Genomic DNA, 22,831 nt, shown 5'->3' on the forward strand with positions numbered 1-22,831 from the left:
TGTCCTCTCAGTCTGACGGTCGCGTTCCAGTACGATAGCAAAATACTGCAGATGCTGGAAATCTGAAATAACAACAGAAAATGCTGGAAAAACTCAGCAGGCTAGGCAACATCCGTGGAGAGAAAATAGAGTCAACGTTTCGGGTCAAACCCTTTGTCAAGACTGAAGGCCAGGCTGGGAGAGAACAAAAGAGAAGTGAAGAGACATTAAGAGGTATTCAAAACGAGATGAGATGGTGATGGGACTGGTGGAGACAAAAGACGGCTCTAGATTAGGTGTGAAATGTGCTGGCAGAATGGGAGACAGCTGCCATGTGGGAGAGAGAAAAAGGGGGTTGGGGGGAAGGGCCAAAATAAAGGTGTGGATAAAAAATAAGTAAAAATGTAATGGGGGCCGAGATTATGATCTGAAATTGTTGAGCTCGATATCGAGTCCGGAAGGCTGTAAAGTGTCTAATCGGAAGATGAGGTGCTGTTCCTCAAGCTTACGCTGAGCTTCTGTGGAACAATGCAAGAGCCTGAGTACAGAGAGGTCTGAGTGGGAATGGGACGATGAATTAAAATGACAGGCGACCGGTTCAGTCCATAAGGATGACCCCGAGCTTCCGGTCGCCTGTCATTTTAATTCACTGCCCCATTCCCACTCAGACCTCACTGTACTCGGGCTCTTGCATTGCTCCACGGAAGCTCAGCGTAAGCTCGAGGAACAGCACCTCATCTTCCGATTAGGCACTTTACAGCCACTCAATATCGAGTTCAACAATTTCAGATCATAACCTCGGCCCCCATTACATTTTTACTTATTTTTTTATCCACACCTTTGTTTTGGCCCTTTCCCCTCCCCCCTTTTTTTCTCTCTCCCACATGGCAGCTGTCTCCCATTCTGCCAGCACATTTCACACCTAATCTAGAGCCGTCTTTTGTCTCCACCAGTCCTATCACCATCTCGTCTCGTTTTGAATACCTCTTAATGTCTCTTCACTTCTCTTTTGTTCTCTCCCAGCCTGGCCTTCAGTCTTGACAAAGGGTTTGACCGGAAATGTTGACTCTATTTTCTCTCCACGGATGTTGTCTAGCCTGCTGAGTTTTTCCAGCATTTTCTGTTGTTAGGTCGTGTTCCAGTGTAAGTTTTACCTTCCAGAATGGGGTTTGCCTCCAGAATCTGCTGTTCAATCCACAAGTGTTTTCCACTGATTGCAGCCAGAAACTGCAGCATCAGCTTTGTGCTCTCCGTCTTCCCTGCTCCCGACTCTCCACTGAAATTAAAAACACTTTCTTTTATTGTCATGCTTTTTTCCCTGCAATGTACATCATGTTTTTGCCTGCGAGACCATCCAGCGTAAGGAGATCTCCAACAACCAAGAGGCCAGAGTGTTCTGGACAATGGACCGCTCCAGGTAGCTTCTCTTCAACCAGGTCAATGAGGTCGGGTTTGCCCCTTCATGCAGTCCTCCTCAGGTTGCTAAGTGAGATTGCTTCTGTCCCTTCTTACTGTCCCCTTTCCACAGCCATCATCAGACAGCTGAATGAGAGTGTGGGCCCTCTCCACATTCAGCAAACAATACTGAGATGCTTCGTGCCCTTCAAGTAGCCCCCTCAAAGCAGAAGAGTGGGGAATAGCCCATTTTCTGCAGGGTGAATAGTTTTACAAAGTCCTATAGTGGAGAAATTACATTAAATTTACAGCGCAGCCATTTGGCCCACATGAGCCGAAATAAATATTAGCCAGGACACCGGGGAAATCTCCCCCACTCTTCTTCAAATAATGCCATGGGATCTAGTTTCTATGTCCAATAATTTTAGCCGAGGTAACGCCACCAGTGCAATAATACTGATTGGAAAATCTAGGCCAACATCTTTGAGAATGAGGGATACACAAGAGGCCAGAGTCACAAGTACGGAGATCTCAGGAGTTGGAGTGTAGGGCTGAAGGAGTTTGCAGTGAGAGGAAGGGACGAGGCCAATGAGGGGTTTATATACAAGGATGAGAATTTTAAATGTGAGGCATTGAGAGACTGGGAGACAATGTAGCTGAGCGAGCACAGGGAGTGATGGGTGGGCGCTGTTAGATCCGTGTCCTTCAATAATCAGACAACAGACTGCAGGGAACGATTCAACAGGTGTTTGCTGATTGAGGGTTACTCTAGAACTAACTCTACAGATCACTACTCAGGGTTTATATACAGGTGTGGTCACTGCCGGTACTTACAGTATACAGGAGCTGTAAAAAGTAGTTCTCTCCCTTAAGGTATATATACATTACATACATTACAATTCCTCCCCTTTTAGATTAACAGTACCATAATACTCATTTAACAATTAACATTTTTAATATACAATGTTATATGAAAATAGTCCATTCATATATTCAGTCTCTGGGGAGGCTTCCTGATTCTTTCTGGATAACGCCTTTCCCGAGTGTCTCGCTCTTGGTGTGGAGGCGATTCTAGCACCCTGTTGTCAGTTGATTCATCAGCTTCCAATGCTATTGTTTCTGAGGTAGATGCGACCTGTACATTGGGTTCCTCACCAGGTACGTATGGCCGAGACATGGGGTTGACTCGTTCATGTGACTCTAGGATCTGGTCAGCGTGGCGTCTCACAATGTTCTCCCCAACATCCACTGTGTACATTAGTGGCCCCTGTCGTGTGCATATCGTTCCTGGTTGCCATTTCTCTGTTCGGTAGTCGCGGGCCAAGACTGGTTGCCCTACATTGAAGCTCCTTGTCGGCTTCTCATTGATGTGCTGGAATTGCTTACTCTCAACATCTCTTCGTACATTTGGTCTGAGCAAATCCAGACGAGATCTCAACCTTCGGTTAAAGAACATCATGGCCAGGGCCTGGTTGGTGACTGCATGTGTCGCATTTCTGTAGGCTAACAGGAAATTGTCCACCTTATGCTGCAGTGGAATGTTGTCATCGCACATGGCCTTTACTGCTTTTTAAAGGTTTGTACGAACCTCTCAGCCAATCCATTTGTGGCTGGATGATACGGGGCGGATGTGTAATGCCTTACCCCATTCCTTTTCATAAATCTTCGAAACTCTTCGGACACAAAATGTGGTCCGTTATCAGAGCAAATCTGCTCTGGCAAGCCGTTCCTGGCAAAAACGGTCCGTAGGACTGCAATAGTTTTCTCCGTGGTGGTGGAGGACATTTTGATCACCTCATGCCATTTCGAGTGCGCATCCACGGCTATTAAAAACATTGAGTCCATGAATGGACCAGCAAAATCAATATGCACCCGTTGCCATGGAGATGAGGGCCACTCCCATGGGTGTAGAGGGGCGTGTGGTGGTGCATTTTGGACCTTCTGGCATCCTGAGCAGCTCTTTGTCAGGTCCTCGATTTGCTGATCGATCCCCAGCCACCACACATAAGCCCTAGCAAGGCTTTTCATTTTCACCCCTCCCAGATGACCTTCGTGAAGCTCATTGAGCACTCTCTCCCTTAACTTGGGTGGAATTACCACTCGGGATCCACACATCAAGGTCCCCTGGCATACTGACAGCTGTTCTCTTCTGGATGAGAATGCTGGCAACAGTGAGTCGCCATGTGCTGGCCATCCCTTCACCGTCAAATCATATACCCGAGACAGTGTCGGGTCATTTCGGGTCTCCTTCTCTATACCAGCGTTAGTTACTGGCAAGCATTCAATTATAGTCGAATGAAATACTTCGATACACTGCTGGTGCTTCCTCCGCAGTAGGCAGTGGCAGGTGTGATAGCCCATCAGCGTTTCCATGCTGTTTCGTGCCCTTATACTCGATTTCATATTGGTGCGCCCCTAGAAAAAGGGACCATCTTTGTAGCCGTTGCGCAGTCATCACCGGAATGCCCTTCTTTGGATTAAAGATGGAGACAAGTGGTTGGTGGTCAGTCAGCAAGATGAACTTCTGCCTGTGCAGATAGTGATTGAACTTTTTCACTCCCCACACTAGGCTGAGGGCCTCCCTGTCAATCTGGGTGTAGTTACGCTCGGCTGAGGTTAGTGACCGAGACGCAAAGGCTACTGGCCTCTCCGAGCCGTCCGGGAATTTGTGCGACAGCACCGCTCCAATGCCATAGGGTGATGCAATACACGCCAACCGAATTGGTAGTGCTGGGTTGAAATGAGCCAACACCTCTTTTGATGTGATCAATGCTTTGCTCTTCTGGAAAGCTCGTTTACATTCGTCACTCCACTTCCATGGTACCCCCGTTTGCAGTAGGGTGTTCAGTGGGTGTAGTATGGTAGACTAATTCGGCAAGAACTTATGGTAGTAGTTCACCAGCCCGAGGAACGACCTCAGTTGTGACACATTTTCCGGTGCTGGAGCCTTGACTACTGCCTCAATCTTTTCAGGGGACTTATGTAACCCCTCTTTATCAATAACGTGGCCACAATACGAGATCTGCTTCTGGAAAAACTCGCATTTGTGGCAATTAGCTCGGAGCCCATATTCCTTCAATCTAGTGAGCACCTGCTCCAGGTTGGCGAGGTGATCACTGTCATTTTCGCCCGTGACCAGGATGTCGTCCAAATAACACTGGGTCCCTGGAATCCCTTGCAGGACTTGATCCATTGCCCTTTGCCAAATAGCCGGAGCTGATGCTACCCCGAACACCAGCCGGTTGTATTGGTAGAGACCTTTGTGAGTGTTGATCGTGAGGTACTGTTTCGAGGCTTCTTCTACCTCCATTTGCAGGTACGCCTGGGCCAGGTCAATCTTAGTGAAGCATTTCCCTCCAGATAGCGAGGCAAAAATATCTTCAATCCGCGGAAGCGGATATTGTACAGTGTGAAGGACTGGGTTCACTGTCACCTTAAAGTCCCCACAGATGCGAACCTTCCTTGGTTTCCCAGGCGTATTACTCAACGACCTCTTCATTACAGGAACGATGGGTGGAGCCCACTCGCTCCAGTCCACTTTGGACAGTACTCCTGAACGTTCCAAACCTTCCAGCTCTGCTTCGACGGCTGGGCGGATCGCATAAGGTACCGGTCTGGCCTTAAAAAACTTTGGGCTTGCATTTTCCTCTATTTTGATTGTCGCTGTTATGCCTTTTAGTGTTCCGAGTCCCTGCTGGAACACTTCTTGTGCGTCAGTTAGCATTTTTGACAGTCATCCAGGTGTGACGTCGTCATCCTTTTTGGCATCTACAGTCAGTGCTTGTATGGAATGGCAATCTAGCTGTATCTTCCGGATCCATTCACGTCCTAGTAGTGGTGGTCCTCCATCTGGCAATACATATAGGTCCATTTTTGGTGTTTCCTTGCCGTTATATATAACGTTCAGCCTTATTTTTCCTTTGGGGTAGACTTTTTACCCCGTGTATGTCTTCAAGACAATCTTTGTATCTCTCAAGGGTATATGTGAGAATAGCCGCTTGTAGTCCCTTTGGTTTATGACTGTTAGGGCTGATCCTGTGTCCAATTCCATTTTCACTTGGACTCCTGCTATCTTGAGCGTGACCCAGATAGTTTGGTGATCCTCCGTTTTGATCACATTATGTAGTTTCAAACAACCCAGCTCCTTGCTTCCGGAGTCTGTATCACTTTTCTGTTCGTCTGAACTACTCTCTGTCACCTTATGTACCTTCTTGTACTTCTCCTGTGGAGATTTCTTGCTGCTGGTTTTCTTTCCCGACCTGCAGACTCTTGCTATGTGTCCTACTTTTCCACACTGTCTGCACACTTTGTCCTTGAACCAGCAATCATTATGGTCGTGTGTTGTTCTGCCGCAGCGATAGCACTTCACTGTTCCGTATGACATTTCATTTGTGCCATATTCTTGTGGTCTGCGTTGTATCTCTGCAGCACCCCGTGCGGCTGCTTCGTGTGATACTGCAATGCTAAAAGCCTTGTCCAGCGTAAGATCCTTTTCTGATAGAAGCCATTTCTGGGTTCCTTCACTTTGAAGCCCACACACAAACTTGTCCCTTAAAGTATCTGCTAGTCCCGTTCCAAACTGGCAGTGTTTCGATAGCTTGCGCAGTTCCGTTAAATACTCAGCATTACTTTCATCTTATGCTGGTTCCTTTTGTGAAACTTAAATCTTTCTGCAGCGGTGTGGGGTTTAAGTGGTCCTGTAGGATTGACACTATGTTTTCAAAATCCTTTTCTACTGGCTTCTCTGGGGTTACTAGGTTTCGTAGTAAGCCATACGTTTTTGCACCCATTGAATTCAACAATACCAGCACTTTCTTGTCATCTGGCACTTCATTCGCCTTGCAGTATGCTTCTATGCGTTCGACATATGTCGTCCAATCTTTGACTTCATTGTCGAACGCTGTGATACTGCCACTCTTCGGCATTTTTGGCTGTGGTTAGACTGGCTTAAAATGGCGTCTCCCGCACTTTCCTTTCTTCCCCGCTGCGGCTTAAAATGGCATCTCCCGCACTTTCCTTTCTTCCCCGCTGCGGCTTAAAATGGTGTCTCCCGCGCTGCTGCCAATGCCGCTCTCGGCGGTCCTCGTGGCAAATGGCGACGCCCTGTGGGTTTCGTGCGCTGCTGCCAATGCTGCTCTCTGTGGTCCTCATGGCAATGGCAGTGCCTCACGTTTTCCTGCGCGCCTCTCTCCCCCGTTGACGCTGCGCGGCCCTTGAACACCGGCTGTGCTCTGCTCTCTCTCGTCTCTCTCCCCGTTGACGCCGCTCGGTCCTCAACACCGGCTGCGCCCTGTGCGCTCTGCCCTGTCTCTCTCCCCCGTCGACACTGCTCGGCCTTTTTCTGTGCCGCTTGGTCGGGCGCTAGCCGCCGCTGTCCGGGAAGGGTCTGCGCAGTACCTGTTGCCAGCCCTTTTTGCTGGACCACCGTGACTGGAAAGCCAAGCCTGGCTCTCGACAGCCTCCCCTACGATGCTCAAATCTCCGCTGGATGACTGGGCGGTGTATTGATTTCTTTGTGGGTTCAATGACGAGACATTTATGAAAGAGAATGTCTTTTAATCTAAAGTCTGTTCAACTCTTTATACAGCATTTACAGGAGACATCATGCTAGAAATCCATCTAGAATGAAACTGAAACTAAACTAAACTGCCTTGCTTGTCTCTGTCACATGCCCTCTGCTGGTCAGGCACAAGCAATCAATACATGCAAACCTGCTGGTAAGGCATCATAATCAAACAGGCAAATACCATCTCTATTTGCTGATATCATTACATCTCCTTTTCTTAAAACAAAAGTATTTTACTTTTAACTAACAACATGTTTTCTTTGTATTAATCTGCATTTTAACTGTAACACTTAATGAACTTACATTATCATTATCATGATCAAGGTTTTTTAACCTTGCTTTGTGTGTTCACATGAAATATGTCAATACACTAGAACTTGAAGAAAGAATAAGATAACATTACTTCCTTCTATAACAATAGTCCTTAAATTTGCTCAATGAGTCTCTCAGGAGGCTTCACGTGTCTTGAGGATTTTCTGATTGATTGTCCTTGAATCTGAGTTGTTGCCTCAGATGATGTGTTCTCAGCTGTGTGATCAGGTTGTTCAACAGTATCAGTCTCTTGACCTGCTGTGGCTGGTCCCATGAGAAGATCTCGACAATTTCTTCTCAGAACAGCACCCTCATCTGTCTGAATGGTGTATGATCTCGGTTGAACTTCACTCAGGACAGTTCCCTTCTGAGTCCATGTGTTTGTTTTGTCTTTCAACCTTACTTGGTCACCAGTGTGGAGTTCAGGTAGGTTTTGTGTTCCTCTGTCATAGTAGTACTTTTGCTTTTCTTTCTGTTGTTCTTTGAACTTCCTCACTTTCTCCCCCTCTTTTGTTTTCAGGAGGTTCTCCGGGATGGGTAGGTTTGACCTTAGCCGACGTCCCATCAGGAGTTGGGCTGGTGACTTACCACACTCGAGCGGCATTGTGCGGTATACAAGCATGCTTTGGTAGAAGTCAGTTCCACTGTCTTTTGCCTTGTACATCAGTCTTTTCACTGTGTTTGCGGGCTCTCCTGGGTCAACAGCTCTGGACAACATGTCTGCTGTATACATCAGCTTACCCGGTGTGTATGCAACATTCAGTTCATCATAGACTGTCTCTCCTTTGCTTTCCACAACGAGGACTCTCTTTACCAGGTTCAGTCTCTCACAGGCTTTTAAACCTAGTATGGCTTGCACATCCTTTGGCACCACGATTAATGCTAGCGTGTGCTCTCTGTCCTTGTGTGTTACTTTGACAATGCATCTTCCTTTCACTGGTATATCAGTACCTGAGTATCCTGTCACTTTCACTTTTATTCCATGTATCTTTGGTCTGGGTCTAATTTTCTTAAAATCAGTCTCTGATATCACATTAACTTGTGCTCTAGTATCCAATTTAAATGGAATGTGTATGTCATTCACTTTTAGTGTCAACATCCAGTCTCTTTCTTCTTTTTTGTTTTCAGACACAACATCTACATAGAACTCCTCTATGTCGCTTTCATCTACTGCATGGACCTTGCTTTGTTGCACTTGGTTCTTGCAGCAACGGGCATAATGGTTGTTTTTGTTGCAACTATTGCATTTTTTACCATATGCTGGACACTTTTTTGGTGGATGCTGTGTACCGCATTGACTACATGTCTTTCGATTGCCCCTTTCATTTTCGTTCGCTGGCCACGCCTCTTTTTTCACATTGGCGCTCTTTTTGTTAAACGGTTTGTGTCCGTTCATTCTCACTGCATCCACGTTGCAGCTACTGTCACTGAACAGCTCTTTTGCTTGCGACTTCACAGCCTCTGTAGCCCTACACAGTGCTATGGCTTTTCCCAGGTCTAGATCTTGCTCTCTTAGCAGTCTTTCCCTTAGACCATTATCTGGAATACCACACACCAGTCTGTCTTTTATCAGCGAGTCTGTCAGTCCCCCAAATTCACACGATTTGCTTCTGTTTCTCAGTTCAGTCACATACTGATCAATAGTCTCACCCGTTTTCTGTACACATGTGAAAAATCTGTGCCTCTCAAACATCACGTTACATTTAGGTATGCAGTAGGCCTCAAACTGTTCCATTATTTTATCTAGCTTCATTTTGTCTCCATCAGCAGCGAATGTGAAGTTATTATACACCTCCAGCGCTTCATCACCCACGACATGTAAGAACAGTGACGCTTTCATTTTATCACCTTTCTCGTCAGCTCTGATTGCTGATAAATACAACTCCAAACGTTGTTTGAATCTCCTCCAATTTTCAGCCACATTACCTGTCAACTGAAGCGTCACCAGTGGGAGTAAACCTTCCATTTTTCACTTCGTTAGCTATTCTCTAATGGTAAGTAACGATGTTCTCTTTTGGCTTGCTAATCTGTGGAGAGCTGATTTAACTTCAGATTTTTCCTCTTCATCTCTTTCAATCACTTCTGACACCATGTATTGATTTCTTTGTGGGTTCAATGACGAGACATTTATGAAAGAGAATGTCTTTTAATCTAAAGTCTGTTCAACTCTTTATACAGCATTTACAGGAGACATCATGCTAGAAATCCATCTAGAACGAAACTGAAACTAAACTAAACTGCCTTGCTTGTCTCTGTCACATGCCCTCTGCTGGTCAGGCACAAGCAATCAATACATGCAAACCTGCTGGTAAGGCATCATAATCAAACAGGCAAATACCATCTCTATTTGCTGATATCATTACAGGCGGTTGCCCGTGGTCGACACCCGTGCTTCTGGACTCGACCTCCTTCCACTGTTCTCCAGGAGCGAATCCCTGGGAGGTGATGCAGAGTTGCAGGTAGGTTCGAATCTGCTCGTCGCCAATGTTAGATCCGTGTATCTTAATGTTGTGTCCTTCAATAATCAGACTGCAGGAATGATTCAACAGGTGTTTACTGAATGAGGGTTACTCTAGAACTAACTGTACAGATCACTACTCAGGGTTTATATACAGGTGTGGTCACTGCCGGTACTACAGTATACAGGAGCTGTAAAAAGTAGTTCTCTCCCTTAAGGCATATATACATTACATACATTACAGGCGCGAGTTGATGTGGGATAAAAAAAAGGCTTTGGACTGAGATCATAGCTCTCTGCTGTGCAGAACAGGTACTCCCCAGACATTGGATAATAGGTCAGGAGTAGGCCAATTCAGCCCCTCGAGCCTGTTCCGCCATTCAATTGGATCATGGCTGATTTAATTGCTGGTTTTTCAACATGCTGAGGATTCCTTAATGCCCAGACATCACACAGAGTTGAATGCACTTGCTATCAGACTCGGGCACATGATGGACGAAAGCCTAAACTAGAAGAAAGAAGGAAGAACTTGCTTTTTTATAGAACGCCTTCTTGGCTATTTTAGCACAGTTGTTAACCCACAGGTTTCCCCAATGGTTAATGACTTGTTTAAACAGCAACACAACGAAACTTACATCAGCAGGTTAAGCAATGTGCAGACAAAGAAATTAAACCCCTTAGTGTCTCAGTGTATGGCACTGGAGAAGATGGCGCACATAGCATGGAAAATGTATCAGAAATTGCACCCATTCTGGTCTGTAACGCAAGATAAAGACGGGTGCAAGTTATTTTTTGAAGCTCCCAAGCTTCTTTCTAAGTGGCTGTTCATCTGCAAAAAAGGGATCAAAAATGTTGCTGTTAGAATTTTGCACTTTGTTACACAACAGTATGTGTAACTTGATCGTTAATAGAGCTGTTGATCGCTGTATCTACATGTTGATATCTGAAGCCCTGAATTTCCCCATCCATAGCATGTAACTCCACCAATTCAAGCTTGTGTTTTGTAGCTGGCCTCAGTTCCCGGAAGGCTGGGCCCTGCCCCTCCCCCCAGAGCAGTGGGTGAGGTGGGTAACTGAAGCCAGCTCCCGCCCAACTCTTGGCACCTCTCACCTGACGATGCAGCACTGGTTCTTCTTATTCCTCCTCATGTTACAGTAGCAGTTGTTGGCGATGGCGAAGATGTGAGGCGGCAGCTCTCCGATACGCCTGTTGGTGTAGAGTTTGATCTGCTCAGTCGTGTAGTAGGGGAGCAGCTGGTAGGGGTTCAGTGCCACCAGGATAGAGCCGGTATACGTCTGAGGGAGGGAGAGAAACACAGGTCTTGTTGGGTCACTCTTTCAGTGATGCTGGCACACAGTCTCACCACCTGTAGTAGGGCTCCCAGCAATCACTCCGACATTGTGATGCTGACATTGGCAGTTGAGGGCTGGATTTATAAATTGGCGCATCAGCGTAAAACTGGTGGTATAGCTCGGCCGCCCGTGACAGGACATCCACCCGTGACAGGAACCGCCCGTGACAGGAGATCCACCAGTGACAGGAACCGCCCGTGACAGGAGATCCACCCGTGACAGGAACCGCCCGTGACAGGACATCCACCCGTGACAGGAACCGCCCGTGACAGGAGATCCACCAGTGACAGGAACCGCCCGTGACAGGACATCCACCCGTGACAGGAACCGCCCGTGACAGGAGATCCACCAGTGACAGGAACCGCCCGTGACAGGAGATCCACCAGTGACAGGAACCACCCATAACAGGAGATCCACCAGTGACAGGAACCACCCATAACAGGAGATCCGCCCGTGACAGGAACCGCCCGTGACAGGAGATCCACCAGTGACAGGAACCACCCATAACAGGAGATCCACCAGTGACAGGAACCACCCATAACAGGAGATCCACCCGTGACAGGAACCGCCCGTGACAGGACATCCACCAGTGACAGGAACCGCCCGTGACAGGACATCCACCCGTGACAGGAACCGCCCGTGACAGGAGATCCACCCGTGACAGGAACCGCCCGTGACAGGAGATCCACCCGTGACAGGAACCGCCCGTGACAGGAGATCCACCCGTGACAGGAACCGCCCGTGACAGGACATCCACCCGTGACAGGAACCGCCCGTGACAGGAACCACCCGTGACAGGAGATCCACCAGTGACAGGAACCACCCATAACAGGAGATCCACCCGTGACAGGAACCGCCCGTGACAGGAGATCCACCAGTGACAGGAACCACCCGTGACAGGAGATCCACCAGTGACAGGAACCGCCCGTGACAGGAGATCCACCAGTGACAGGAACCGCCCTTAACAGGAGATCCACCCATGACAGGAACCGGCCATGACAGGAGATCCACCAGTGACAGGAACCACCCATAACAGGAGATCCACCCATGACAGGAACCGTCCGTGACAGGAGATCCACCCGTGACAGGAACCGGCCGTGACAGGAGATCCACCAGTGACAGGAACCACCCATAACAGGAGATCCACCCGTGACAGGAACCGTCCATGACAGGAGATCCACCCGTGACAGGAACCGCCCGTGAAAGGAGATCCGCCCGTGACAGGAACCGCCCGTGACAGGAGATCCACCAGTGACAGGAACCGCCCGTGACAGGAGATCCACCAGTGACAGGAACCGCCCATGACAAGAGATCCACCAGTGACAGGAACTGCCCATGACAGGAGATCCACCAGTGACAGGAACTGCCCGTGACAGGAGATCCACCAGAGACAGGAACTGCCCATGACAGGAGATCCACCAGTGACAGGAACCGCCCATAACAGGAGATCCACCCGTGACAGGAACCGCCCGTGACAGGAGATCCACCAGTGACAGGAACCACCCATAACAGGAGATCCACCCATGACAGGAACCGCCCATGACAGGAGATCCACCAGTGACAGGAACCGCCCGTGACAGGAGATCCACCAGTGACAGGAACCGCCCATAACAGGAGAGCCACCCGTGACAGAAACCGTCCGTGACAGGAGATCCGCCCGTGACAGGAGATCCGCCCATGACAGGAACTGTCCATGACAGGAGATCCACCCATGACAGGAGATCCACCCGTGACAGGAACTGTCCATGACAGGAGTTACACCCATGACAGGAACCGTCCGTGACAGGAGATCTGCCCGTGACAGGAGATCCACCCGTGACAGGAACTGTCCATGGCAGGAGATCCACCCATAACAGGAGATCCACCCACGACAGGAACTGTCCATGACAGGAGAGCCGCCTGTGACAGGAGATCCACCCGCAACAGGAACTGTCCATGACAGGAGATCCACCCATGACAGGAACCGTCCATGACAGGAGATCCACCCGTGACAGGGACCCACCCGTGACAGGAACTGCCCGTGACAGGAGATCCGCCCATGACAGGAACCGTCCATGACAGGAGATCCACCCATGACAGGAACACGCCCGTGACAGGAGATCCGCCCGTGACAAGAACTCGGAACCACCCGTTACAGGAACCACCCGGGACAGGAACCAACCATGACAGGAGATCCACCCATGACAGGAACCGTGACAGGAGATCCACCCATGACAAGAACTCGGCGGTGACAGGAACCACCCGTGACAGGAACTGTCCAGGACAGGAGATCCGCCCGTGACAGGAACCTGCCCGTGACAGGAACCTGCCTGTGACAGGAACCACCCATGACAGGAGATCCGCCTGTGACAAAAACTCAGCCGTGACAGGAACCGCCCGTGACAGGAACCGCCCGTGACAGGAACCACCCGTGACAGGAACCGTCCATGACAGGAGATCCACCCGTGACAAGAACTCGGCCGTGATAGGAACCGCCCGTGACAGGAGATCCACCCGTGACAGGAGATCCACCCGTGACAGGAACCGCCTGTGACAGGAGAGCCACCAGTGACAGGAACTGCCCATGACAAGAGATCCACCTGTGACAGGAACTGTCTGTGATGGGAGATCTGCCTGTGAGAGGAGATCCACCCATGACAGGAACCGTCCATGACAGGAGATCCACCCATGACAGGAACCCGCCCGCGACAGGAGATCCGCCCGTGACAAGAACTCGGAACCACCCGTGACAGGAACCTCCCATGACAGGAACCACCTGTGACAGGAGATCCACCCGTGACAAGAACTCAGCCGTGACAGGAACCTCCCTTGACAGGAACCACCCGTGACAGGAACCACCCATGACAGGAGATCCACCTGTGACAAACATAGAAACATAGAAGATAGGAGCAGGAGTAGGCCATTCGGCCCTTCGAGCCTGCTCCGCCATTCAATGAGATCATGGCTGATCATCCAAATTCAGTACCCTGTCCCTGCCTTCTCCCCATATCCCTTGATCCCTTTAGCCTCAAGAAATATATCCAACTCCTTCTTGAATATATTTAATGAACTGGCCTCCACCGCCCTCTGTGGCAGAGAATTCCACAGGTTCACCACTCTCTGGGTGAAGAAATTCCTCCTCATTTCAGTCCTAAATGGCTTCCCCCTTATCCTTAGACTATGACCCCTGGTTCTGGACTCCCCGGCCATCAGAGACATCCTTCCTGCATCTAGTCTGTCCAGGCCTGACAGAATTTTATAGGTTTCGATGAGATCCCCTCTCAATCTTCTAAACTCCAGTGAGTATAAGCCCAATCGACACAATCTCTCCTCATACGTCATTCCTGCCATCCCAGGTATCAGCCTGGTGAATCTTCGCTGCACTCCCTCCATTGCAAGAACGTCCATCCTCAGGTAAGGTGACCAAAACTGCACACAATACTCAAGGTGTGGTCTCACCAAGGCCCTGTACAACTGTAGCAAGACATCCTTGTTCCTGTACTCGAACCCTCTTGCTACGAAGGCCAACAAAGCATTTGCCTTCTTAACTGCCTGCTGCACCTGCATGCTTACCTTCAGCGACTGGTGCACAAGGACACCCAGGTCTCTTTGCACTTCCCCTTCTCCCAATCTATTGCCATTCAAATAATAATCTGCCTTCCTGTTTTTGCCACCAAAGTGGATAACCTCACATTTACCCACATTATAGTGCGTTTGCCATGTTTCTGCCCAATCACCCAACCTGTCCAAACCGTACTGGAGTTTCATGACATCCTCCTCACAGCTTACCCTCCCACCCAGCTTTGTGTCGTCTGCAAATTTGGAGATATTACATCCAATTCCCTCGTCCAGATCATTAATATATATTGTGAACAGCTGGGGTCCTAGGACCGATCCTTGCGGTACCCCACTAGTCACTGCCTGCCACTCGGAAAACGACCCGTTTATTCCAACTCTTTGCTTTCTGTCCGCCAACCAGTTCTCTATCCAAGTCAATACCTTGCCCCCAATCCCATGTGACAGGAGATCCACCCATGACAGGAACCACCCGTGACAGGAGATCCACCCGTGACAGGAACCGCCTGTGACAGGAGATCCACCCACGACAGGAACCGTCCAGGGCAGGAGATCCACCCATGACAGGAACCGTCTGTGAAACGAGATCCACCCGTGACAGGAACCCGCCCATGACAGGGGATCCACCCGTGACAGGAACCACCTGTGACAGGAGATCCACCCATGATAGGAACCACCCATGACAGGAGATCCACCCATGACAGGAATCCGCCCGTGATAGGAGATCCGCCCGTGACAAGAACTTGGCCGTGACAGGAACCGCCCGAGACAGGAACCACCCGTGACAGGAACCGTCCATGACAGGAACCGTCCATGACAGGAACCGTCCATGACAAGGAACCGTCCATGACAGGAGATCCACCTGTGACAAGAACTTGGCCGTGACAGGAACCGCCCGTGACAGGAGATCCACCTGTGACAGGAACCGTCCAGGACAGGAGATCCACCCATGACAGGAACCGTCTGTGACAGGAGATCCACCCGTGACAGGAACCCACCCATGACAGGGGATCCGCCCATGACAGGAACCACCCATGACAGGAGATCCGCCCATGACAGGAGATTCTCCCATGACAGGAACTATCCATGACAGGAGATCCACCCATGACAGGAACCCGCCTGTGACAGGAGATCCGCCTGTGACAAGAACCACCAGGGATAGGAACCACCTGTGACAGGAGATCCACCCATGACAGGAACCACCCGTGACAGGGGATCCACCCGTGACAGGATGCCCGCCCGTGACAGGAGATCCACCCATGACAGGAGATCCACCCATGACAGGAGATCCACCCATGACAGGAGATCCACCCATGACAGGAACCGTCCGTGACAGGAACCACCCGGGACAGGAACCGCCTATGACAGGAGATCCACCTGCGACAGGAACCATCCAGGATAGGAGATCCACCCATGACAGGAACCGTCCATGACAGGAGATCCACCCGCGACAGGAACACGTCCATGACAGGAACCCGCCCATGACAGGAGATCCGCCCGTGACAGGAACCACCTGTGACAGGAACCACCCATGACAGGAACCACCCATGACAGCAGATCCACCCGTGACAGGAACCACCCATGACAGGAGATCCACCCGTGACAGGAACCACCTGTGACAGGAGATCTGTCCGTGACAGGAGATCCACCCGTGACAGGAACTGTCCGTGACAGGAGATCCACCCATGACAGGAACTGTCCATGACAGGATATCCACCCCATGACAGGAGATCCCCCCGTGACAGGTACCACCCATGCCAGGTGATCCAGCTGTGACAGGAACCCGCCCGTGACAGGAGATCCGCCCGTGACAGGAACCCGCCTGTGACAGGAGATCCGCCCGTGACCAGAACTCGGTGTGACAGGAACCGTCCATGACAGGAACCGTCCATGACAGGAACCGCCCATGACAGGAGATCCGCCTGTGACAGGAACCCGCCTGTGACAGGAGATCCGCCCGTGACAAGGATGCGGCCATGACAGGAACCACCCATGACAGGAACCGCCCGTGACAGGAGATCCACCAGTGACAGGAACTGCCCATGACAGGAGATCCACCCATGACAGGAACCGTCTGACGTAATAAAACTCACTACGCACTTGGTTTGAGCATAAGCAAGGCTTTAATCAACTTGTTTCAGAAAATGGAAGTCTAGTTGTACGTCACTAGTTCCTTGTCTTACAAAATGTCCCTGAGAAGTTGGGGCCGACGCCCGAGTATTTATACTCCTTGGTCGGCACCACCAGCGGGCCGTCCAGCATTATTTCACGAGTAGTTTCTTGATGAACGATGAGATTTATAACATTCTTCCTGCCTAAAAGATTTGGAAGTCCGACGACTTCCTCTTAGCGGATCAGGCGAACCACGATTAGCCGCAGTCTTTTAGATTTTTGTTTATGGCTAGAAGGCACGTCTCCCCGGATCGTGTCTTGGTCCCTGGGCTGCTTGATCTGGACCGGTAGATCAACAGGGCCCATGTTGTTCTGATCGACCCTCGTGACTCCGGGTGTGGGTCACCACAGGCGCAGAACTGGCTTCATCCTGTTGGATAGCCGGGGATTGACAGGCGTCCCGGCCTTGGGTGGCCATCCCACGGGGAGCACTCAGCTTCCCGAGTGGTTCCGGTGGGGCAGCTGGCAGATCTCTCTATGCCCCAGGTAGGGCATCATCTTCGGGGGAGCGCAGAGTGTCGGCATCATCCCTGTGGGTCCCTCTATCGGTTGGGTCCGTGGAACCAGCCGGACAGGGAGCAAGGTCCCGGAGCGAAACGGTGGACTACCGGCCATCCGGGTACCGCACGTGCGCGTACATGGGGTTGATGTCCGTGAGTTCTACCTCGTCGACGAGAGGATCATTTTTAGATGATTCGGAGCAGCACGGGGCCGGGAGCTGCCAACCATGATGGTAGAGACGTCCCATGGGTGGAGCGACGCTGGAAGCTGAAGAATCGCTCATGAGGTGTGACATTGGTAGACATAGAAAGGAGAGACCTGATGGAATGCAACACGTCAGGGAGCATAGTTTCCCACTGCTGGTCTGGTAGGTTGCGTGACCTCTGCGCAAGATGAACAGCGTTCCAAATGATAGCGTTGTATCTCAACCTGTCCATTACCGATGGGATGGTACGGTGTCGTTTTACTTGTGGCAATTCCCCGTTGGGATAGATAACTTTTGAGTTCGCTTGACATGAAGGAGGGACCCCGATCAGAGTGGATGAAATTGGCCATACTGCAAAGGGAAAAGACTTGATCAAGGCATTTGATCACTGTGGAAGTAAGCATATTGGGACAGGGGAAAGCAAAGGGAAAGCGTGAATATTCATCCACCATAGCCAGTAAGTAGGTGTTTCGCGTTGAGGAGGGCAATGGCCCTTTAAGGTCAATGCTGAGTCGCTGCATAGGCTGCATAGCGTGTATGGGCGAGCCATCCGATGGACGGAAGAATTGCGGTTTTAATTCCGCACAAATTCTACAGGAGGAGCACGTTCTTTTCACATCTTCTGTAGAAAATGGGAGATTTTTAGGTCGCACAAAGTGCAACGTACGGGTAACGCCAGGATGGCATAAGTCATTATGAAGATCCACCAGAGTCGAAGTTGATATAGAAAAGCAGAATGCCCGCGTGAGGGTATCCGGGGCCACATTCTCTTTGCCGGGTTGATAATGTATGGTGTATCCAAAGGCGGCCAATTCCATCCTCCAGAGTTATATTTTGTTATTCTTGATCTTAGTGCATTTCCGGTTATCCAGCATAAAGGCCACGGAGCGCTGATCGGTTATAAGTGTGAAATGGTGACGAGCGAGTAAATGACTCCATTTACGTACCGTTTCGATGATGGCCATAGCCTCCTTCTCGACAGGAGGGTAATGGAGCTCGCTACCCTGCAAAGTTCTCGACAGTAATGCAACGGGTCGACCACCTTGATTCAAGGTAGCAGAGATCGCCACATCCGATGCATCGCACTCGACCACGAAAGGAAGATTTTCATCAATGGAACGAAGCGTGGCTTTTTCCAGTTGTCGCTTGAGGAGGTTGAAAGCTGAAATAGCCGTTGCCTCTAATGGAAATGACTTTGCGTGAAGCAGGGGCTGGATCTTGTCGGAGAAGTGGGGTATCCATTTCACATAATAGGTGAACATGCCGAGTGTCCGACGAAGAGAGCCAAGATTCGTAGGGGGAGGGAGCTCCTGAAGCGGACGAAGTCGCTCTGGATCCGGTTTGATGACACCGTTGCCCACCCAGTAGCCAAGGATGTTGACTGATGGTACTGATTTCACAGATTTGGACTCATTTAAGGTTAAGTTGCAACGACGGAGAATGTCAAAAAAATTCTGGAGGTTGGCATCATGCTCCTTCTGGTCATGACCAGCAATGGTGATATTATCCAGATATGGAAAAGTGTCCGTTAAGTTCTCCTGTTTGACTAGGCTATCCATTGCCCATTGAAAGATGGCCACCCCATTGGTGACCCCAAATGGAAGACGACAAAACTTGTAAAGCAGACCATTGGCCTCAAAGGCCGTATACTTCTTGTCAGAGCCCTTTAACGGCACTTGATGATGTGCGCTCTTTAAATCAAAAGTTGAAAATACCTTGTAGTTGGCAAGGTTATTGACCATGTCATCGATGCGTGGTAGTGGGTAGGCATCCAGGTCGGTATACTGGTTAATAGTTTGCGAGTAATCGATGCAAAGACATTTCTTGTGTTGCTTCAGAGGATTTTTAATAACGACGACTTGAGCCCGCCAGGAAGATGAACATGGCTCAATGATACCATCAGCTAGAAGGCGAGAGATTTCTGTCTCGATAAAGGATCGATCATCTTGGCTGAAACGTCGTGATTTAGTGACTATGGGCTTACATCAGGGGGAAAGATTGGCAAACAAGGAGGGCTCGTCGAGCAAAGCCGCCGAAAGCGCACAAAACGGTACTTTGGAAATAGTAAGCTCCGGCTTTGACCCTCCAAACTCGAAAGTGAGTCTTTTGTGTTGTTTCTGGAAATCCTGTCCCAGGAGTACATCACTGCATAGGTTCTTGAGCACCCCAAGCCGGGTGAAGAAATAAGTGCGGCCATTGAGAATAAGGTCGACAAGACAAAAGCTGGAAGAATTGGTGGTTAGTGTCGTCAGAGCCATTGCAATTTCCCTGTCCGAGGGGTAAATACGCAGTTTTAACTTACTGACAGCCCACTCACTAATGAAGCTGTCAGAGCTGCATGAGTCGATTAGTGCACTCAAAATGTGTCCATTTACCGAAACCTTTGTGGCTGCATAGGACAGACTTTGGGGAAAAACAGCTGTGATGAGAGGAGGGGCAGTTTTACCCTTGACAGCTGTAACCTTAGTAGTGGTTCTTGGGGGAGGAGCAGTTTTATAGATTGCAGCTGTAACCTTAGTTAGTGGCTCTTGGGGGAGGAGCAGTTTTATAGATAGCAGCTGCAAAACTAACAGGAGCTCTCGACCGGTATACCTTAGAAAAGTGGCCTTTCTTACTAACAGAGGCTCTTGACTGGCATGCCTTAGAAAAGGGACCTTTCTTGCTGCAATGATTGCAGGTCGCGTTAGGGGCAGGACAAAATTTCCTATAATGGAACGTACCTCTACAGAAGAAACACTTCCTTCCAGATTGCCAAGATGTCGCTAGGGTGGGGTCGTCATCAGTGTAGGTTTCTAGGGTAGGGTTGTCATCAGCCGGGTTGGAGTCGTCATCAGTGAGGGCTTCCGCCCGCGGCCTATCGAAAGAGTCACTAAAAGTGATAGCAGCAGCCCGTGCACGTGGTGAAAGATAGGTGTCTGCATTCCTCTTTGCTATGCCCAGAGAACATGCCTGGTCATAGGCAGCCTGTAACTTGAGGGTTTTATTCTCCAACAGACGCTGACGTATGAAGGGAGATGCAATCCCATTAATGAAGGAATCACAAATTAACTCCTGGTACTGCTCAGCTGTAACAGCTTTAAGATTACAATCCTTGCTGAGCCTGCGAAGTTTCTGGAGGAATTTGTCAAGTGATTCCCCGGGTTGTTGTCGAGTTGTGGCCAGTAGATGCCGGGCAAAAATTTCATTTGGGGACTTGACATATAGCTGCTGTAGTATTTGGATAGCGGCTTCATAGTCTACACAGTCTTCGATATAATCAAACACATGAGGGGATACATAATTAGCAAGCATTCGTAACTTGTTAGGAACATTCTCACCATACTCCTCAAGGAAGTTGCTAAAGGTACGATACCAGTGTTTCCATACCTTAGCGGCTGTAAGTGAATTCGGGTCCAGGTCGAGACGGGCCGGTCTGAGTAGTTTCTCCATGATGGATCGATTACTTGTCTGAGTTCCGTTCTACGGTTTGAGTCATAGTTGGCTGTTCCCGAATCACTCAAAGCATGGAGTCGATATCAAGTTGATTAAATTGACGTAATAAAACTCACTACGCACTTGGTTTGAGCATAAAGGAAGGCTTTAATCAAATTGTTTCAGAACATGGAGGTCTAGTTGTACTTCACTAGTTCCTTGGCTTACAAAATGTCCCTGAAAAGTTGGGGCCCACGCCCGAGTATTCATACTCCTTGGACGGCGCCACCAGCTGGCCATCCAGCGTTACTTCATGAGTAGTTTCTTGATGAATGATGAGATTTATAACACCATCCATGACAGGAGATCCGCCCGTGACAAGAACTCGGAACCACCTGTGACAGGAACCACCCATGACAGGAACCACCAGTGACAGGAACCACCAGTGACAGGAACCACCTTTGACAGGAGATCCACCCATGACAGGAACCACCCGTGACAGGAGATCCACCCATGAAAGGAACCCGCCCGTGACAGGAAATCCGCCCGTGACAGGAACCCACCTGTGACAGGAGATCCACCCGTGACAGGAATCATCCGTGACAGGAGATCCGCCCATGACAAGAACTTGGCCGTGACAGGAACCACCCATGACAGGAGATCCAGCCTTGACAGGAGAACCACCAATGACAGGAACCCGCCCGTGACAGGAGATCCGCCCGTGACAGGAATCCACCCGTGACAGGGATCCGCCCGTGACAGGGATCCGCCCGTGACAGGGATCTGCCCATGACAGGGATCCGCCCATGACAGGAGATCCGCCCGTGACAGGAGATCCGCCCATGACAGGAGATCCGCCCGTGACAGGAGATCCGCCCGTGACAGGAGATCCGCCCGTGACAGGAATCCGCCCGTGACAGGAATCCGCCCGTGACAGGAATCTGCCCATGACAGGAGATCCGCCCATGACAGGAGATCCGCCCGAGACAGGAACCACCCGAGACAGGAACCACCCGTGACATTAACCGTCCATGACAGGAGATCCATCCGTGATAAGAACTCGGCCGTGATAGGAACCGCCCGTGACAGGAGATCCACCCGTAACAGGAACCGCCCGTGACAGGAGATCCACCAGTGGCAGGAACCACCCATGACAGGAGATCCACCCGTGACAGGAACCGCCCGTGACAGGAGATCCACCCGAGACAAGAACTCGGCCGTGACAGGAACCGCCCGTGACAGGAGATCCACCCATGACAGGAACTGCCCATGACAGGAGATCCACCCGTGACAGTAACCGTCCAGGACAGGAGATCCACCCATGAAAGGAACCATCCGTGACAGGAGATCCACCCGTGACAGGAACCCGCCCGTGACAGGAGATCCACCCATGACAGGAACCACCCGTGACAGGAGATCCACCCATGACAGGAGGTCCACCCGTGACAGGAACTGTCCGTGACAGGAGATCCACCCAGACAGGAACCCATCCGTGACAGGAGATCTGCACGTGACAAGAACTCAGAACCACCTGTGACAGGAACCACCCGTGACAGGAACCACCAGTGACAGGAACCACCTTTGACAGGAGATCCACCCATGACAGGAACCACCCATGACAGGAGATCCACCCATGAAAGGAACCCGCCCGTGACAGGAGATCCACCCATGACAGGAACCCGCCCATGACAGGAGATCCACCCATGACAGGAACCATCTGTGACAGGAGATCCGCCCATGACAAGAACTTGGCCGTGACAGGAACGACCCGTGACAAGAGATCCAGCCATGACAGGAACCGTCCGTGACAGGAGATCTGCCTGTGACAGGAATCCGTCCATGACAGGAGATCCACCCCTGACAGGAGAACCACCAATGACAGGAACCACCCGTGACAGGAGATCCACCCATGACAGGAACCACCT

General features: G+C 50.2%; 1 protein-coding gene across 1 annotated transcript in view; it reads right to left on the reverse strand.

The window, feature by feature from the left end:
* The window catches only part of LOC147116084 (unconventional myosin-VIIa-like), a 507,950-nt gene that overhangs the window by 359,041 nt on the left and 126,078 nt on the right, over positions 1–22,831 (reverse strand). Inside the window, exons 4-5 of the mRNA XM_085992002.1 lie at positions 10,821–11,005; positions 1,134–1,255 (exon numbers count right to left, since the gene is read on the reverse strand). Of these exons, the coding sequence (XP_085848128.1) occupies positions 1,134–1,255; positions 10,821–11,005 (307 nt within the window). The remainder of the gene's footprint in view (positions 1–1,133; positions 1,256–10,820; positions 11,006–22,831) is intronic.

Source organism: Somniosus microcephalus, chromosome 6 (genome assembly GCF_052327205.1).
Source record: "Somniosus microcephalus isolate GS21.2 chromosome 6, FLI_Smic_1.0, whole genome shotgun sequence".
In the NCBI taxonomy this organism is placed as follows: domain Eukaryota; kingdom Metazoa; phylum Chordata; class Chondrichthyes; order Squaliformes; family Somniosidae; genus Somniosus; species Somniosus microcephalus.